The 20,192-nt window shown below is 39.4% G+C and overlaps 1 protein-coding gene across 3 annotated transcripts in view; it reads right to left on the bottom strand.

Annotated features, from left to right (window-relative positions):
• LOC127417685 (glutamate receptor 1-like) overlaps window positions 1-19,302 on the bottom strand; it is a 131,151-nt gene extending 111,849 nt beyond the window's left edge. For all 3 annotated transcript variants that reach the window (XR_007893310.1, XM_051657840.1, XM_051657841.1), the window contains exons 1-2: window positions 19,022-19,302; window positions 18,714-18,848 (exon numbers count right to left, since the gene is read on the bottom strand). Coding sequence is in view for 2 of the 3 variants with exons in the window: in XM_051657840.1 (XP_051513800.1) it covers window positions 18,714-18,848; window positions 19,022-19,103 (217 nt within the window). In the remaining variant the exon portion in view is untranslated. The remainder of the gene's footprint in view (window positions 1-18,713; window positions 18,849-19,021) is intronic.
• Window positions 19,303-20,192: the final 890 nt, after the last annotated feature.

Below are 20,192 nucleotides of genomic sequence, written 5' to 3'. Positions count from 1 at the left end.
ATTGATTGCCTCTTAATAGTATGCATTTGTGAATTCAAACCTGCATGCTCTCCCAGCAAGAACTGATGCAATTGTGGATGCAGGGAGACCGGCGGATCAACAATGCTTGCTGTCATATTGTACTTTAACACACAACACGGCTTATTCAGTAAATGTAATGTTCGTCTATAGAGAAACGCTCCATGATTAGCAAGGACATGAAGGATGAGCATCTGTTTTTTATTCTTTTACTGTCTTTACATGACATGCAGCACGCAAGCGGCAATGCGCCCTCAAGTGGTGAATGACTGTATAGTCTTTTCACTATCTGCTGGCAAGATTACTGAACGCATTTATAAATGATGAATAATCGATCATCGTGTGTCTGATTGCTTTTAATTCAAATGATATACAGAGCTATGGGTACTTGATACTGAAAGCCAGAAATAGCTCTCAGTACAGCAGAAGTGATCTGGTGTTGGGTGGGGAGAAACCCCCAGGTGAAAACAAAAATGGTCAAGCCAAATGAGGGTTCACTCCTTCACAATGAGTCATGCTCACAACCTGAGCGTAGAAGCACAAAATGCACAATATACTGTAGTAGAAGAAAGAATAGAAGCTTCCTCAATGGCCAATGTGGGCACAAATGCTGCTGGCTGACTCAATTGTGTGCTCACACCAGCATATAACCATCCACACCAATCCACACAAACTGGCAAACTCAAACCCATTCACTCATCTGCTTAATGTGATTTATATAAATAAGACATGTTCCTGGATCAACATCCTTGTGCAATGGAACAATAGCTCTATAAAACAATCATAGCCTTATTCCTAACTGTAACCATAAATTGAGTTGCGTGAAGTGACCGGGAGAGAGATTGAATCTTCGCCTGGCTGATACACACTCTGGCGCAGGGACGCTCATCACTCGTGCGTGTTTGCTGCAGCTAGAAAATAATGTGATGGCTTGTGACGTAGTGAATCATAATATATGGTCACGTTCACTGTGTGTATCTTATGAAGAAAATCGGCAATACGCAGCTCTATTAACCCTCTGGGGTCTGAGGGTGTTTTGGGCCCTGGAGAAATTTTGACATGCCTTGACATTTGTGCTTTTTCCAGTTGCTTAAGAACATATTAATAGCTTAAGTCTGATAACACTGTATTCAGCACAAACTGGGCTACAATAATATGTGAACAACATGTACGTACATGTTTGTATTTGAGAAAATAACGTTTATGCATGGTTTTTGAAAAAACAAAAATTTTAAGTCACAGAAATAAGGCCATATAACACATACTAAACATTTGTTCACAAGACTTGAGAACTGGATCTTGTAGCCTAGAGTTTTTGCTACAAAAATGATGTGAAAACCATCCTGTTCACTCATTCATACAAAACAATATAGTCATTTAACTTTTGTAAGACACTTTTAGTGTTAGAAAGGCCATATGCGAGGAGGCGTGGATGATCATGAATGCTGATGTGATTCATACCTGAGGAGACAAAGACCCCTCCCCTGAGAGAGAATGAATGTGAGGAGACTTAATGATTGAATGTATTGTTTGTAGCTTATTCACAAATCAAGTTTAAGTTAAAAGTAGTAATCTGACAATCCATTTTCTTTAATTTAAACTTTAGACCTACACTACCGTTTAAAAGTTTTAGATCTGTAAGATGTTTTAATGTTTTTAAAAGAAGTCTCTTCTGCTTACCATGGCTGCATTTATTTGATCCAAAATACAGCAAAAACAGTGATATTGTGAAATATTTTTGAATGAACAGTTGGTTAGGATCTGGGTGCTTGAGAATGTGGGCAGTCATGAAACTTGTCTTGAGTGTCAAAGGCCTTTTGAGCAGAGTCACTCCATGGTAGCTTGGGTGGTTTTCCCTCGAGTAATGATGTTAAAGGAGCAGAGATGCTAATGTAGTTGCGGATAAACCGCCTGTAGAAGTTCGCAAAACCCAGGAAACATTGTAGCTCCTTAACAGTGTTGGGTCTTGGCCACTCTGTGACTGTCAGGATCTTGGAGTCATCCATCTCAACACCTTTATGTCTAATGATATACCCTAAGAATGTTGTACGGGTAATGTGGAACTCACACCTCTGCTTTCACATGAGTTGGTGTTTCTGAAGGCGGGAGAAGACCATTTTAACATCTTTGATGTGTTGTGCTTTATCTTGGGAGTATGAGTATGTCGTCAATGTAGGCGATGACACATCTGTTGAGGAGGTCTCTGAAGATCTCATTGATGAATGACTGGAACACAGCTGGTGCATTGGCCAGGCCACAAGGCATCACCTGGTATTTATAGTGCCCCCTAGTGGTGATAAACGCTGTTTTCCACTCGTCTCCCTCTCTAATACGAATCAAGTTGTATGCACTTCTCAAATCCAGTTTTGTGTAGATGCATGCTTCACGTAGTTGTTCTAGGGCAGACGGAACAAGAGGGAGCGGGTACCCGTGTTCAATACATGGTAGTCAATGCATGGACGGAGCCCTCCATCTTCCTTCAACTAAGAAGCCTACTGCAGCTGGTGAGGTGGAAGGACAAATAAACCTTGAAGCTAAAGCCTCGAAGTAAGTCTCCATGGTCATGGTTTCAGGTCTTGACAATGGATAGGCTTTGCTCCTAGGAGGTGCCATGTTGGGTAGTAACTCAACAGCGCAGTCCCATGGACGATGAGGGAGTAACTGTGTAGCCTTGATTTTGCTGAATACCTCGGAGAATTCAGAATATTCCCTCGGGACCTGGACTTGAGCTTGGTTCTCAGGACTTGACGCTGGTAGTCAAACATGGTGACTGTGACACGAAGACAATTAGACTGACAATAATCTGACCATTGTTTTAACTCACCCTGGTAAGATATGATCTCTGTGTGAAACAATCCAACCCGTAGTGTCACTGTAACAGTTTGGGGAGTGATGTCTGTACCTATAGGTGCATTATTCACAGCAGTAATGTTAATGGTGGGTATACAAGGTACTGTAGGAATATGGAGTTCTCATACATCGCTCCCGATGACGATGATCACGTTCTTCATCAGAAACTCTGGTATAAGCATTCTGCATCAGTTCAGGAGCTTTGGGGCATGCCTGGACTTGACTATGGACTGATGGTTGTGACTTGGCGCTAAACTTTGAGCGTGGTGAATTGCACAGTAAATTATCAATCCTTACTACAATGAAATTAATTCAGTGAGTTGAATCTTCACCCTTACATGAGAGTTCGGCCTGCAGATTGTAGTTCAGTCCCTCTCTGAACACAGTCTTGAATGCAATCCCATTCCATTCACTTTGGGCTGCTAATGTCCTGAAGCGTATGACAAAGTCAGCTGCAGAACGTGAACCCTGGTGTACATGAAGCAGCTGAACAGAGACATCTTTACCTCCCTCTGGGTATTCAAACACTTCATGGATCTGGGAAGCTAAGTAATAAAATGACGTTTGAAGCTGATTATCACTCTCCCAAACAGCTGAGGCCCAGGCTAACGCTTTACCGGTAAGTAATGTCATCATAAATGCACATTTCTTGGACTCCTGACTGAAAGACTCTTGTTGATTGGAGAAATAGACTTTACATTGACATAAAAATCCCTTACATTTCTCTGGCAAGCCATCAAACTTATCAGGAAGAGCGAAACTTACCGGTGTAGCTTGTGGAGATGGAAGAGAATGGATATAGTGGGTGAAGAGCTGCAAATGAGAACCTAGATGGTTCAATTGTTCTTGGAAACTTTTGAGCGGTTCGCTCTGGTGAGCGAATGCAGCCTGGAGCTGAGAAACTTCTGCTGGATTAATTGGTGTCGAAGTATTCTGTAAGGGATTCGACATGGAGGCGAAGGTAGAATCCATTTGCAAAAAGTTTATTACAAACATCAAACAAATCCAAGACACAAGGCAGAGATGTAATTGTTGAAGCAGGCAAAGTAGTCGTTACACAGGTAATCAGTCCAACCAGGCAAACAGAGAAAAACAGAAATCCAATATCAGTAATCCAGAAAGCAGGCACAATAGTCATAACAAGTAGGCAATAAATAGGCAATGAGAATAACACGTCATAAGCAGTGGAACTAGCAATACTTCACAAAGTCACAATGGAGAAGCATGACTATTTATATAGTACAAACAGGAAGTCACCATAGAAGAAACGGTATCGTGTTAGTATTTGGGAGAGGGCTCCCTCTGGTGGTCGGCTGAAGGGATACTAGCCTCATTCGTTACAATAACAAGAAAACGAGAAAACACTCACTGCTCTTGACTGGGTAACTTTAGTAACTTTAAAAAGTATTAATGTATTATAATCATACAGTGAAGACCTGTAGTAGTTTTATGTTACATTTCATTCTGAATGTTTACTTTTATGCTTGGTAGCCTACTGCTGATAAAAACTTTTAAAACTGTTAAAAAAAGCACTGAATTTTCTTCATTTGTATTTTTTGTTCAATTAATTTTAATCTATTTCTATTCATTGCTGTTTTTTTATTGTTATTTTATTACTGACTGTTGACTAGTCTTGAATAATTAATTAAGAACTTGAAACCATTCTTCCATAATTAACAAATTATTTAGTGTTATTATTTGTTGTGGTATTGAAGCTGGGATTGAGAATCGTCAATTTCACTACCGACTACTGAAATTTTGGTATTGTGATAATGTATAGCCTTTACTCTACATGGTAGATCTTGCTGCAATAACACAATAAAAAGTAGATCTCATTCCATAGAACTATGAGCATCCCTGCTGTTAATGATGGCAATGGAGGCATTCCTTTATTTGACTACCATACGTAACATAAAATAATTATCATATGACATTAGCCTCCTCCAATACCCAGTGCAGTTTCTGCTTCAAGTTCAAGGAAATCCACTGTTAAAAAGATGCATGTTGTTTCCAAAGTCAATGAGTAATCATGTTAAATAATCGTGATCTCAATATTGACCAAAATAATCTTGATTATGACTTTTGCCATAATCGAGCAGCCCTACTGCATATACTGGAATAAAACAAATAAATAAAATAAACACAGAAAAAAGGTAACCTAAAATGTGCTACATTAGGTCATGTCTAAACTAACAGGTTTTTTCAAGTCAAAAATATTATCTAATATGACCGAATCAACCTGACTACTTTAGGTTACACTAACAAAAGTAATTTTATAATGGTTAGATCAATTAGAAAACCTCAAGCATACACTGCTTGGCAAAAAAATAAAATAATAATAATTGCACACTCTAATATTTCATTGGACCATCTTTAGCATTGATTACGGCACACATTCAGTGGCATTGTTTCGACACAATGCAACGTCACAACATTTATTTCCATCCAGAGATGCATACATTTTTTGCAGACATCTTGTATTGACGACGGGACAGTCAAACCACTCCGTAAAGTCTTCTCCAGCACATCCCATGGTGGCGCTCTCAGATCAGTTCACGTGCATTGTGAAATCAAAGTAATGCAGGTTCAAGCATTTGTGCAATTACAAACACTGGTAACTGCTACAAGTTATTATACAAATCTACAAATACGGCACAGAATAACAGAAAAAGAGGAAATTACAGCGTTTCAGGAAATGCGGGACATTGTAAACTGTCAAATACACATTGACTTTTCTGTGTCACAATTAAAGCCCCAGGTGAAGTAAACAGGACAGAATTATATTACTTTTCTATAATGCAAATCTAATAATCAGAATAATAATGATAATTCAGCATTATATTATAATAATAAACCTGACGTGTCCCAGTAATTATTTTGTATTAAGTTCAACTTGGGTTTCAAAAATAAGTCAGTGAAGTAGCTTTGCACACCTTGTTCATTCACAAAAATGTATTAGTAAAAACATTTGAAGGTAAATAATGCTTTTTATTAAGCTACTATGTATCATTGTATATGAAATATAAATATAAAGTGCAAATCAATGAAAATGATTGGATTTCATTCTCCCTTGTGTTTATTTAATGAAAAACTAATTATTTTAAAATATATTTTTATTTAATGTCTTTAAAATATTGAATCTGCTTGGCTACTATGGCGGTTTGGATGAAATGATGGAACAAACAAACAAACAAAAAAACAAAACAAAAAAACACACTTTTGAGCCATTTCAGAGCAAATACATAAATATCATGATATACACCACTTAGCCACAACATTAAAACCACCTGCCTAATATTGTGTAGGTCCCCCTCATGCCAACCTGCATCTCAGAATAGCATCTGAGATTATATTATTCTCACCACAATTGTACAGAGCGGTTATCTGAGTTACCGTAGACACTGTCAGTTCGAACCAGTCTGGCCATTCTCTGTTGACCTCTCTCATCAACAAGGCGTTTCCATCCACATAACTGCTGCTTACTGGATGTTTTTTGGTTTTGGCACCATTCTGATTAAATACTAGAGACTGTTGTGTGTGAAAATTCCAGGAGATCAAATCATGTTGAGTAAACACGTGTACCCAAAGTGTGCTTTTGGATATGTTACTTTAGCTTACACACACACACACACACACACACACACACACACACACACACACACACACACACACACACACACACACACACACAGTCCTTAATGCACAATAATAAGTTGTGGACTTCCCAGCTAAGATCAATCTTCCCCTTGTTTACAGATATTAAACTCAAGGCAAGGATCAGAGTTGTAAGTAGGTCAGAGGAGTGCAAGGACAGGCTTAACAGCAAACTCTTGATGTGCAGGGGACGAACAAGACTATCACACTTTCAAAGAGTGCTAATAGTGCTATGAGACTATGGCCAATGTGCTCTGTATGTGTCCTCAGAGAAACAGAGAAAGGACAAAGTACCATCCCCAAACTAACACACATTCGTTTAAACACTTAAGTAAAGCTGCAAGAGGCAATAGAGGAAGATGTCAGCTGAAATAAGAGTTAAGGCTGGCCTCTTTATTTCTATCTCACTCTATTTTTCTTTAGCGTAAAGGAACAATGGTGACTTAATGCCTAATTTAGCCAGTAATTGAGAAAGCCAGACCACCGTCCACTCCATTCTTTAAAAACAGCATGCTCATCCTTCTGTCCACCTAGAGTGTCAAACCCTGCCCTCTCTCACAATCTTTCTTACAAATACACCTGAATAAGGATGGAATATACAAAAGGAAATTAATGCTTCTGGTTCCAATTTCCTTAATAATTCTGTTAGTAATTCCTTAAGAACTAACTTTGACTTGCAAAAGAAAGATATGTTTTCTATTTATTTTCTTTGTATTATTTTGCAATTTAGTTTGCAAGCTCACAACAAAGATAAAACATCCTTTGTTTTTGCTGTGGCTCTGTAGATTCCACTGAATAGCTGTGTGAGAAACACTGTCAGAGTATTTTAGTGTTCTGTCTGCATTGGAGGAAGAAAGCAGACATTCAAGGATCATTAAAGAATCTGAATGCCATGAAAATCATTTGATCAACACTGAATAAAAAACATTTTTTGATTCCCAACCCTACGCCTTAGCCATTTATCACAGGCTGGAGTTCCTGTACAGTCTCATACCATACCATTAACATGGGTAATATCATCTATGATTATGTCACTATATGCACTAAGATCTTCAGGGATTTTAATTAAAAATTCTCTATGGTGATGTCAGCCAAGACAGACGCATGTGTCCTCATTAAGACAGGAAGTTTAGGCTCTTTGGGGCATACTCCTAATGAAGCTTAATTGGACTGCTTCCACAATTTAACTTGCCATTAAAAGATTGTATAAGGACATTGGAGTCTTTAGAACTAGATAACACTGTCGAAGCAAAGACTGTCGCATGTTAGAGCTGGCTGTGCTTATACTGATTCTTGTATTTGTCATTTCCACTTGAATAATCAAAGGATTCCCTTAGTGTTTTACCACCTTTCAGTTCTTTGTTGTAGTTTTACAGAAACAGTGCTGTAACGCAGTTGTCATGTTTTTGAGGATGAGAGGACCGATGGGAGCAGATGTGACACTCTCTTTGTCTCTCATTAATGTAAAGGCCTGTGCAAGATGAGGGAGTCTGTTCGTCTCTCAGACTGAACAGGACAGCTCATGTCTTAGCCCTCATTCAGCAGAAGTACGTCCTTTGCTAAGCGAACACCAGCAGCTGCAGCAGACCAGAAATCCAAACCCACCTTATATAAATCCACCATACATGAACATCAGAATGAATCACCTCTCTATATTATTCACAGAATTACGTGCTATGTTTGCTTTAGGGCAATGTTTCTCAACCTTTTTTGTCTTGCATACCACCACCAATAAGGCTCAAGTACCCCTTCATCGACCAAATTAGAAATGTGTTCCTTTTGACTCATGTTACACTGGATAACATTTAGCATCAATAATAATATAATTACAGTGGCCATTATAACAATAATTCACATAAATGTAGCCAAGTCGAGAAATTTCATGTATTTAACTCATCATAAATTGGACGTGGCCCTTTAAGAGTTTTGTAAAAACCTGTTTTCCGGCACTCTCTCGTGTTAGAACGTGAGAACATGTATTGCACAAGAGAGCTCCCAGTTTTTTTCATCGTTTGATAATTCTTGGGTAAATATAAAATTTTACACAAAATGCTTATAAATTGCATTAAATATGTGTTCAGAAGAGTTGTATGTTAAAATTGAGTGTTTGTTATGGATAATTTTTGAAGGATCAATATGGATTGCATGTGTGTGTAATGATGAGTCAGCAGAATTGGGATCCATGTGCAGCTTTATTAACAGTAAATGTAGTAATATAGACAGGCAGGGGTCAATCACCAGCAATAGTAGTGTCCAAGGTAAATCAGAGAGATAGTCACAAAACAGGCAAGAGGTCAGGGCAGGCGGCAGGCAATCACAGGTAATATCCAGGTAAACAAAGCAGTAACAGTAGGCAGGCAGCAAAGGGTCAAAACAGGGTAAACAGTCCAGGATCATACACAGGTTAGGCAGTAAATACAGATAATGCTCAGAAATGTTAGCCAGGGCAAAACAAGACTTTGCAAAGATAGAGAGTGAGAGTGAGACTTAAATAGCTGAGTAAATAGGCAACAGGTGAGGAGGTAATCAGTGCCAGGTACGGGGATTATGGGAAATGGACTCCGGAGAGTTAGAGTCAATACTCAGGTGATGGAGCCCTCTGGTGGTGAGCGGGAGGAACTACAGAGGCGGGATTCGTGACAGTGTGGAGTTTGACCACGTTTGCTGTGCATGCAAAGACCGGGTATGTAAATTTAGAATTAATCATATCTCACTTAAATGATTTATAGCCCAGAGTGTTTCCCAGTTTAGTGAATAAGTGTAATACATGTTATATGTGAAAACATGTGTAATAAGAATGCTATTCTTTTAAACTGTTATAAACTTTTAAACGTTCATTCCCGCCATCACGGGCGCATCTGCATAAAGGTGTTTGGATGTTGGACCGGCCCCTTTTAAACAGCCGGCAGGACACCAGAAGCGAGCCTGACAGACTTGCAGTGAAACAAAGGGTTAGCCCCCAGTCAGTGAATGAAACCAGACCGTACAAATGTATCCATGTCTTTCCTGTTTGCCCTTCAGACAGTATTGCCATTGTACATGCCTCGAACACCCGACAGTAAGAAAATGGTTCAGTTTCCCCCTGCAGCTTGCACTGGGGAGCGAACATTAAGAAACCGCATCCCAAATTCAGCATCTGTCTCCATGAACAAAGGTCTCGAGACACGCATAACAGAATTCGATGTTCTTCAAGCACAAGTGTACATAAGACACACAGTGAACATAAGTACCACACATTGTCCCCCCATAACAAATGCTGGGGCCATTGTGACGAACCAGTTTTTGCAAATAAACATTCACACCAATGTTCATACACTTTTCCCCATTCAAAATACCAGGGAAAAGGTTTATTCTGTCTGCATCCCTGCTGTAGATACATTTCAGGGCGCTCATAATTTATGCCTAAATACAATAAAAGCAAAAACATTATCAAATTCCCTTCAACCAGCCACAGTATTGGAGGAGCGAAGGCTTCCCTCTGCTGTGCTGCTGGTTCTGGGGCAGTCGCTAAAAGTAAGCCAAGCATGCCATCTAGTGGTTACAGGTCGCGCTGCAGACAATTGCCATGCATTAATTCCTTTGTCTGCCCATCTGTCGGCTTGGCAGCAGCTGAAGGGCATTTCGAACTGGTGTACTTCGAACAATAAAGCATGGTTATGTAATTCAATTCAGGTGGGCTCTGCTGGTATTCAATGGGTTGTTCCAACAGACGTTTCTGTTCAGGAAGCCCCGTTTTTGATTCTGGAAATTCACTCTCTCTTAGAAAAGTGGGCAATAGAGAAGATTCTCCCTTCTCAGAGAGAATGCGGCTTTTACAGACGTTATATTCTGGTCCCGAAAAAAGATGGCAGCTTGCATCCCATTCTGGATTTGAGACATTTGAATTTCACTCTAATGAAATGTCAATTCAGAATGCTGACGCAGAAACAAATAATGTCACAAGTACAGCCGGGGGACTGGTTTGTGACAATAGATTTGAAGGACGCTTATTTCCATATTCAGGTTGCGCCAAAGCACAGGCGCTTTCTCAGATTCGCTTTTGGGGCCAAAGCGTATAACTTTCACAAAATGCATGGATGCAACTTTGACGCCCTTGAGGCTTCAAAGCATCCACGTTTTGAATTATCTCGACGACTGGTTGGTGTTAGCCCACTCTGAGACTTTGGCCATTTAGGCTGAGTGTTAACCTAGACAAGAGTGTTCTGTTGCCAGGGCAACAGACTCTGTTTCTAGGGGTGGAGCTGGATTCACAGGTGATGCAGGCGCATCTCTTGATGGACCCGCCTTCTGATGTTGGATGCACCGTTGGCACAGGTGTGTCACCGCAAGGTTATAATGAGAGATGCCTCCTCCACAGGTTGGGGCGTTGTATACGAGGGTTGTCCAGCCTATGGGTTTGGACAGGCCAGCGCCAATATTAGCACCTAAATTGTCTGGAGATGTTCATGGTGCTGCTGGCATTAAAGTTTTTCCTCCCGGAGATTCAGAACAGCCATGTCCTCATCTGGTCAGACAACAGGATGGTGGTGCCCTACATCAATCGGCAGGGAGGAGTGTGCTCGCATGCCATGCTGACGCTGGCACATCGCATTCTTCTGTGGGCACGGGACAATATGCTGTCTCATCCTCAGATTATGGAACAAATCTGGAGAAGATTCGGCAGAAGATCCGGCAGAGGGGACAGTGGTTTTTCCTCATGCCCCCGGCACCGCTCGGCATCGATACGTTGGTGCATTAGTGGCCGACAGCACGTCTTTACGTGCTTTCACCGATCAGTCTGCTGCACGCAGTTCTACAGAGAGTTCGGGAGGACCGGGTTTGGCTTTTGTTAGTGGTGCCATTTTGGCCATCTCAAGTATGGTTTTCGACTCCGGTCTCTCTCCTGGAGAAAGTGCCCTAGGAGATTTCAGCCAGAACAGACATGTTGTCTCAGGCTCGGGGCAGCATTTGGCATCCCTGGCCAGACTTGTGGAAGTTATGGGTATGGCCCCTCAATGGGGCACTCTTTTGAAAGATGGGTTATCCCCCGCTGTGGTTGATACCATTCTAAATGCTACAGCTCCATCAGCTAGGAGGCTTTATATATTCAAGTGGCGTATTTTTGCTTCTTGGTGTACAGCGCGAGGAGAAAATCCAGTTCACTGCCCTGTCAGTACCATGCTGGAATTTTTGCAGGAGCGTTTTGGGGCTGGGATTGCCCCAGGAACGCTTAAAGTCTATGCAGTTGAGCATGCGCTTATCAATGGAGTCTCTGTCGGTAGACATTTTCTTGTCTCTCGTTTTATGCACAGGGTACGCAGGCTTAGACCTTTTCGTCCCATCCACGTTACTTTTCTGTTGTTTTAGAGGTGCTCTCGGGTGCTCCATCTGAGCCCTTGGCAACAGTCACTGATAAGCTATTGACTTTTAAAATGGCCCTGCTAGTGGCATTGGCATCATTTAAGAGAATCTGTGATTTGCATGCCCTGTCGATCAATCCCTTATGTATGAATTGCCTGAATTTTGGCAGGGTGTTCAAGGGTTGTGTTAAGACCTTGTTTGGGCTATTTGCCCAAGGTTATTTTGACTTTCTGCAATAGCTCGTGCCTTTCTGCAATAGCTCCCTAGGGGTGTCGCTTAAGTGCCATCAGCCAATAAATTGGCGTGATTGTATAAGGGCTTCAGACCCTGTGACACTCAGTCGGTGTCCCATAGCGAATATGCAGCATCTCAGGGAACCAGTCTCGTTCCACGTAACCGAGACGTTTTCTTTACCAACACACTCTCATGATGAAACGTTACTGGGGGGTTTGCCTGGTAACATTTTCGTCATGAGACTGCCTTGATCTTTACTGAAAAAATATCTGAAATTCACAAGATCAATCATGATTAATTATCTATTAAAAACCCAATTTTTAAAATTGAAATAGTAAATTCTATGTTATAGGTTTAACAAGTTTTTTAAGTACCTCTGGTTGGGAATCACTAGTTTAGGGAACCTCTTCCGGATTTTCCTGTGCTCCTGATGTTCTGATCATGGTGTGGAGGCCCTCAATAAAACCTGCTGCTTTGGAAACAGTTTAAAGCTGTGCAATGACTGAGGGCGATCCCTTCCCCCTCATTCTCCTGTTACACAATAGTACAACACCCCAGAGCCAAGTCCCCCCACACACCAAATCACACACAATCCTGAAAAGAACAACATCTAACTATATCATGCTGCCTGTATGCGTTTCTCAGTGGCTAGAAGACATGCAGAAAGACTCGGTGCAGAGGGTTATTATTTTCTTCACAGTGTGAAGCTCTGAAAGACATTTCAGGCCCATGACAGAAAGTGCTGCCATTTTTTACAGCCCTTCTCTCAAGAGCAATCAAATCAGATGTGAAGGTTTTAAACTACATATTTTGAAACACCTTATAAAGAGAAACACACACACTACTCTTCAACAATAGCAGAGCAGTAAAAACAAATGTTTCATTTAGAGCAGGAGTTTTCAAAGTGTGGGGTGCGCCTCCCCAGGGGGCGCTAGAGCAGATCAGGAGGTGCGGAGAGTGGTTAAAAAATTAATTGATTAATTAATATGTATATATATGTATTGAGTTTAACTATTATATTATATTTAAAACATTATTTAAACAGTTCTGAATATATATATATATATATATATATATATATATATATATATATATATATATATATATATATATATATAATATTTATACATTTATCAAGAATTGATATTTGTCAAGCCCGCCAATAAAGCAGACGTGACATATTAGTTTGTAATTACAATGGAGAGGTTTCTGAGACCACCAAATTCGAATCCTTCAGTTTCAGGGGTCAAACCCAAAAGACGACGATACAATGAGCAGTATTTAAGTTTAGGATTTACATGGACAGGATCATTTGATGTACCACGACCTTTATGTGTCATTTGTCAGGAGATTTTAGCTGTTAAGGTAGCGGGAAAACCTCCTGAGTTTTTCCAAAGAAAACTTCAAGCCTTTCAAGGTAAAAAAAAAAGTTGTCAGAGAATTTGTCAAATTAAATGTAAAGGCCACTGAAGCTTCATATCGCATTGCGCTGCGTATTGCAAAGGCGGGCAAAGCACATAACGTCAGAGAGACATTGATTCTGCCGGCAGCCAAAGATATGTGTTCCTTGATGGTAGGAGAAGCAGCAACTTCTAAGCTTGATTCTATTCCACTCTCTGACAACACAGTGGGTCGGCACTTCTCTGACATGGCACAGAATGTGAAGGAGCAAGTTTTAGATAGCATCAGGCACAGCCCATTGTTTGCACTCCAGATTGACGAGTCCACTGATGTGGCCAGCTGTTAACATATGTTAACATATGTGAGGTACATGAAAAACATGGACATTCAAGAAGTTTCTATTCAGTAGTCCTTTGCACCCCCCCCTCCCCCCCCCACACACACACAGACACACACACACACACACACACACACATACACACACACACACACACACATACACACACACACACACACATACACACACACACACACATGTTGGGTTTTCATGTTTTATGAGGACTCTCCATAGACATAATGGTTTTTATACTACACAAACTTTATATTCTTTCCCCAAACCCTAACCCCAAAAAACATAATAAGCTGTTTTCCTCATGGAGACCGACTGATTGTCCCCACAACATCAAAAATTTCAGGTTTTACTATCCTTGTGGGGACATTTGGTCCCCACAATGTAGGGAATACCTGGACACACACACACACTCCTCTCTGTTACAGATCTTCTGACTGGTTTGACTGAGATGGAACGTTATTGGAATTTCAAATTATGTTTTGTTTTTTTATTATTGTTTTTTTTTTTTCCAGTTTTTTCTCCACCATTGTAAAAATTGTATAATATAAAAAGTTTAATATAAAAAGTTGTATATTCAATGTAATAATTCAGTTAATAACTTCTGCACTTTTCAATAAATAATAAAAATGATTGAATAATGTCAAATAATTGTCTGACTATCTGTTCAGATGTGTTTGTGTGGGCACCATCATGTACATTGTGTCACAAGGGAGGCCCACTGTCTTTGACTTTGAAAACCCCTGATTTAGAGCATTGCATTAAAAGACTTTACTAAGCACAATCAAATTATTGCAACAGATTCACAGTTCTTTGTCTTTATGTGTACTAATATTTCTCTTGCCTGGGGGTTTCTTTCTAGGAGGTCTATAAAAGCAAACTCTCCTCTAGATCTTTAAGTGAGCTCTTGAGTCTTTGCATGAAGGAATCGGTGAGCATCTTGTATAGATTGTGGAGCATTTGCATGGGGTGCAACTATTGACCATGGATCAAATAAAGGATTCCACCATTAGCGGTGTGGACTTCAAATGTCAGTGAGACGGTTGGGGGGTAATTGAATAAACTGCATTCAACCTTTACACAAGAACATTCTTTTTAAATTGAAAGCAAATTGAAAATGTTTTATTCCTGGAAAGTGAAACAGTAAAAGCATAGAACTCTGAATAGTGGTCATATTTATCAATGTATGAATCATCCATTGTAGTTATTTGTTTACCATGGACTGTATGATTATTGTTTTCTCTCTACATATACTGGATATTCACTTCAGCTTAATATAAATGAGTTATCAGAGGCCAGACAACTACTACCGCAGGTACTTAAAGTACTAAAGACAACAGCAGCAATTAAATCAAACATACTGTAGCTTTGGGAAATCAATAGACTTGTTGTATCCATCTGATCCTATATTTTAGATAATGAACAGACAGTCCAGCCCCAAACTCGACATTAGTTGAGCCAATTTTGCTGTGTAAGGCTGGTTGGGAAGCTCAAAACAAAGCAATGTTTCGATAGCGCCACACAGAGTCATGATGTTAACAATTCTAAGGGAAATCAACATATAAAAATAGTTAATTTATAGTTGTCTCTGCATATTATGATTGGATAGGAGAAAGTATTTTAATATACAGCAGAAAATATTACACACTTAAGATTCAGACAGGACCTGTCTAGGTTAATCTCATCAATGAAATTACTGACAAAATGTAAGTAGATAAAGTTTTTGTTTTTTTTTTCATTTATTTTGTCAACGATTTAATTCACTTAATTTATTTAGTCAATGATTTAATTACAACATACTGTTGAGAAAGTATAATAAAAAATATTAAATAATACTGCAAGATATTAACAGTGCACAAACAGAAGAAAAAAACACCTAGAAAGAATTGATTCATATAGTACAATAATCCAGTTTGTTGGGGATTTCCCCACTTGAGCTGCGTGAACATAAAGGGCTAAACTTGGAAAGATGAACTGCTTTACAAATTACATATGTAATATTACAACTGCAAAGACAATAAAGCAAATAAACAGCTGAACTAAGTTATGTGCTAACAAAGAATGTGTAACTTATGCTGTTTCCAAAAAAAAAATGATACCCGCAATGCAACATCCTAAACTGGGTAAAATACGGAAAATTAAAAAAAGTTACAATTTTATTTTGTTTTATTTAAAAGTTTTAAAGCATGACGAATTCAAAACTTGAAAATGTTTTTTAAACGTCGGTATATTCATTTCATGCTATTTTTTCAGAGGCTCAGATTTTCAAAACAAGGGCAGCATTTTGTTGTGTCTTTTATATGTTTGATGTTATGGTCCTAATTTTACATGTTTAAATTAATAAATGTTTATACATTTTTCTAAATGTTTGAATTTTTGTATTACAGTTTGGTCTGGTACAGTTTGACTCGTGTTTTTAAAATATGTTATTTTTGTTGACTAAAATTATATATCATTTAAGTCAGAGCTAAATTGACTAAAATTAATGAAAATGACATGATGAAATATTGATTAAAATTAAAGGCCAATTTCGTCAAAAGACTAAAACTATGACTAAAACAAAAAACGGTGTAAAAACTAACACAGGGCAGGACTGTGTCACCGTTCACTTTCATTGTATGGAAAGAAGTTGCAGTGAAAGTAAATGGTAACTGAGGCTAACATTTAGCCTTACTTCCCCTTACTGTATGTGTTCTACGGGGGGAAAAAAGAACAACATGGGGGTGAGTAAACAATGACTGAATTTTCATTTTTGGGTGAACTATCCCTTTAAGTGTGCTCCCATTTTTTATGCTTCCCAATTATCATAAAAAATGTGCTTTCCTACTGTGGGTGCCACATAACTTTCTATTTAATCAACCTTTGCCAGAACATCCCTTGCCTTTCTCTGTGTACACAACTCCATCTGGTATATCCCAGCAGGTGCCGATGAGGATGGTTTGCTCTAAGGATTATGCCCACACAGAGGGGGACCAGCTGAGGGTAACTTTCTTTAGGCACCTCCGGACACACATTCAGTTCCTGGCACAAGAGGCCATTCAGCATTAAACAGAGTCAGGGCCTTCACAGCACTCCTCTCACAGGTCACTCGGCAAGAGCTGCCCATTCACCATGTTACAAATCAGGATAGGAGAGCAGAGCAATACAAGAGACCTTCGATTATCCAGGAGGAACAGCTGCAATATGACTGAGCTTTGTAATGGGTCAGTGAATAAGACATTTCTTATCTCGTGAAAAAAAGGAGTGAGAAAAATCGCAAGACCATCATAGACTAATGAGCATGTTTAATTTCCCAGCTGCGAGAACACCGTGAGATTCATTGAGGAGTTGTTAGCCTACTACTGAGATACTGTCTATTCTCTAAACAGAAAATCCCACTGAAAATCTCCAGCTCTGACATACTCAGTGGATGTAGTTTCATGATACTGTTGGGGGTCCTCCACATTAATGTTTGGACCTGCATCATAATATTCATTATTAAAGTCATTATGCAGTTGTTTTCATTACATTAGATTAGTTTGCCTCAGGGCTGGAGAGTAGGTATATGGCACTGATGGACGATCAGTTTGTCCTGACACACCACTAAATGGTTTAAAGGAGGATGAGGTGGGAGGGTCTTTGCACAGCTCAAATTCACATCACGAGAAGAAATATTGGTGGGGTAAAAAGAATGTTTAGATTTAAAGTGCATTTCTTTGATTTGTTCAGAGTAGTATTAATGAACAAATTTAAAACATGCTACAGAGCTGAAAGACATTCTCTCACTGATTTTCATACTCAAGTGTCTGGTTTGCGTCATATTTTGAAATAATCTTTAATGCTTTCATGGTTTCCCAGTCTAGGTAAAAAGAAACTGAGTTAGAAAAAGAGTGACAGAGAGAAGAGGGAGAAATTTCACTTTCAAACCAAAAACACAATCACCTATTCTATATCCTCACAATACTCCTGTTGTTTTAGACCTGTGTATTAGGCAACCTGCTTAGTCTATAGATAAATGGCCTGATAGTCATTAATTGATCGATTCATTGCTATTCCATAGTGCTTTGAGTCCGTGGTCTTTATGATGGAATCTGCGCAGGGCGCTTTGGGATTCTAACCTGCGCGCTCAAGTGATTTGCGCTTTGAGAATCAAAACACAAAAATATATTCTAGTTACAATATAATATCTTCATTAACCGTGACCGACAGGCCCGAAAACAATGTACCGCAAAATTCGATATCAATTCATAATGGTTATTACTAGGCACAATATGGAATGGAACGGTATCATGATGTATTAGCGATTAATCGCGTGCATCCATTGTGACACATAACTGAGCGTAAATGTATGCGTAGTTCTGAAACGAACTGAACACAAAATGACATACAAAATTGTCTGTGCCTGTTGTAACTTGATAACAAGGTGAATTCTCTTGCACCAACGACATTCAAGAATAATGCACGCGTCACACGCATCCAGTTCTTGTCACTTGTGAGGAAGAGGATGGTTTATATGGTAAAACTGACCTGGCTTCTGATTCACTTGTTTACTATTACCTTCGATTAACCACTTTAGGCTTTATTACAATACATTCACATAAATCTAATTTGACGTTTGCTGTACTGTATTTTAATGCAAACTCGAAACTTCACATTAAAATCGACAAAATCTTTTTTTTATTTTTTTTTTATTTTTATTTTTTACTGATGAGGTATGCGCAACAGCAAGACAGAAACTTTCACATTCACATTTATACCCTTTGTTAAATTTCTACCTTACTTTCATTAAAGTAACAGATAGGCTAGCGATCACGAGCAGCTGCAGTGCGTTGATATTCACTACACATTTTTTTTTTTTTTACAGCACTGTAAAAGGGGTTGTACTCACAAGCATATGTCATGGAGAAGCTATTCCCCATTTTGACCATATCCACTTGAGGTACCAATTTGGGGATATCCTGGTGATGCGAGAGCGCGAACCGAAACACCTCATATTCGTGCGATTCGGCTGGGAATAACCCTCCTGTGGGAAAAGGCAAATCCCACATTACATTAAACAAACCAATGAGTTTACTGGCAAAACAAGTAAAAAATCACCAAGTCAATAATTATTCGTATACATTTTAGCCTTTCTCCATCTTTTCTTTATAACGCACCAATCCAGATATCTTCCTTTACTTTTTGTCTTTCACTCACCTATGTTGATATTACTTGGGAAACTGGAACCGAAGCACAATCCCAGAAAACTGGTGCAAAGCAGTGTGAAGCTTCGCTGCATATTTCCTTTTGCATTAGCGAAGAAAAACAAAGCCAAATCCCAAGCATGGGTATGCGCGTGGTTTAAAATATCTCCTCTCTCTTCTGCTGGATGCTCTCACACTATCAGCAGCATGGATTACAGGTGCACCTCCTTGCGCGTGCTGCTGCTCTCGCTCGCACGGTGTCCTTGTGTGTTGTGTATGGAGCCGTTAATTCTGCACGAGCGCCACTTCCTCTTGGAGCCGCTGGCGCGCGAAAGAGAGTGAGAGACTCTCAACGCTTCTGCACTCCAGCACAACACTAGTTGTCTGAGTTGACTTTCCTGTCAGTTTCACAATTAAGAAATTACTTTAGATATGACCATATAGCGGTGTTTTCTCGTGCTGTGATAGCAATGTGCGGATTGTTACGCACAAAGAGTCTATTTAGAGTCGATGACGAGCCCATACAAACTTTACAGGGGGGGGGGGGGGTCTATGTATCATGACCTTATATCGCCATGATAGATGTCGGAAAATAGATATTGACAATCTCATGTTAGAGCATTTTTACAGGCTGCATAAAAGTGCCTGCCTTAAACAATGCTGCAAAGAAACAATATGACAAATAGGTCACTGTCTGTAACCTACAGTTAATGTGGAAAAATTTTTTAATTCACTTGTGAGGACAGGATGGAAAAAACATAATATCTGAACCTTCATTACCATTTGCCAAATTATGCCAGTATTACCTTTCACTGGAATACTGCATTGGAATAGCTACCTAAACAGAGAGCTTGCTGTTTAAGGTATATATCAAGGCTTAAATGCATTATTTTTATGGAAAAATTTTCATGAAATCAAAGATGTTCAAACATAAAAAAAAAATTAAAAAAAAAAAAAAAGTAATTAATGCACTATGCAGGCCCAATTTTGTTGGAAACGCCTTCCTAGGTTTACACAAAAATTGGAATAGCTTGTCAATTGTACAATTTGATGACTAAACCAGGCTCAGGCATTAAAACCATCATTTATGATGTTGCTGGGCAATCTCTACCACTTAGAGCTACCCAGCCAGCTTCACAGCCACTTTGAGCTGGAGAGAGCAGTGACAAGATTAGAGCTCAGGC

Source organism: Myxocyprinus asiaticus, chromosome 27 (genome assembly GCF_019703515.2).
Source record: "Myxocyprinus asiaticus isolate MX2 ecotype Aquarium Trade chromosome 27, UBuf_Myxa_2, whole genome shotgun sequence".
NCBI lineage: Eukaryota > Metazoa > Chordata > Actinopteri > Cypriniformes > Catostomidae > Myxocyprinus > Myxocyprinus asiaticus.
This window is presented reverse-complemented; position numbering and strand designations above follow the sequence as displayed.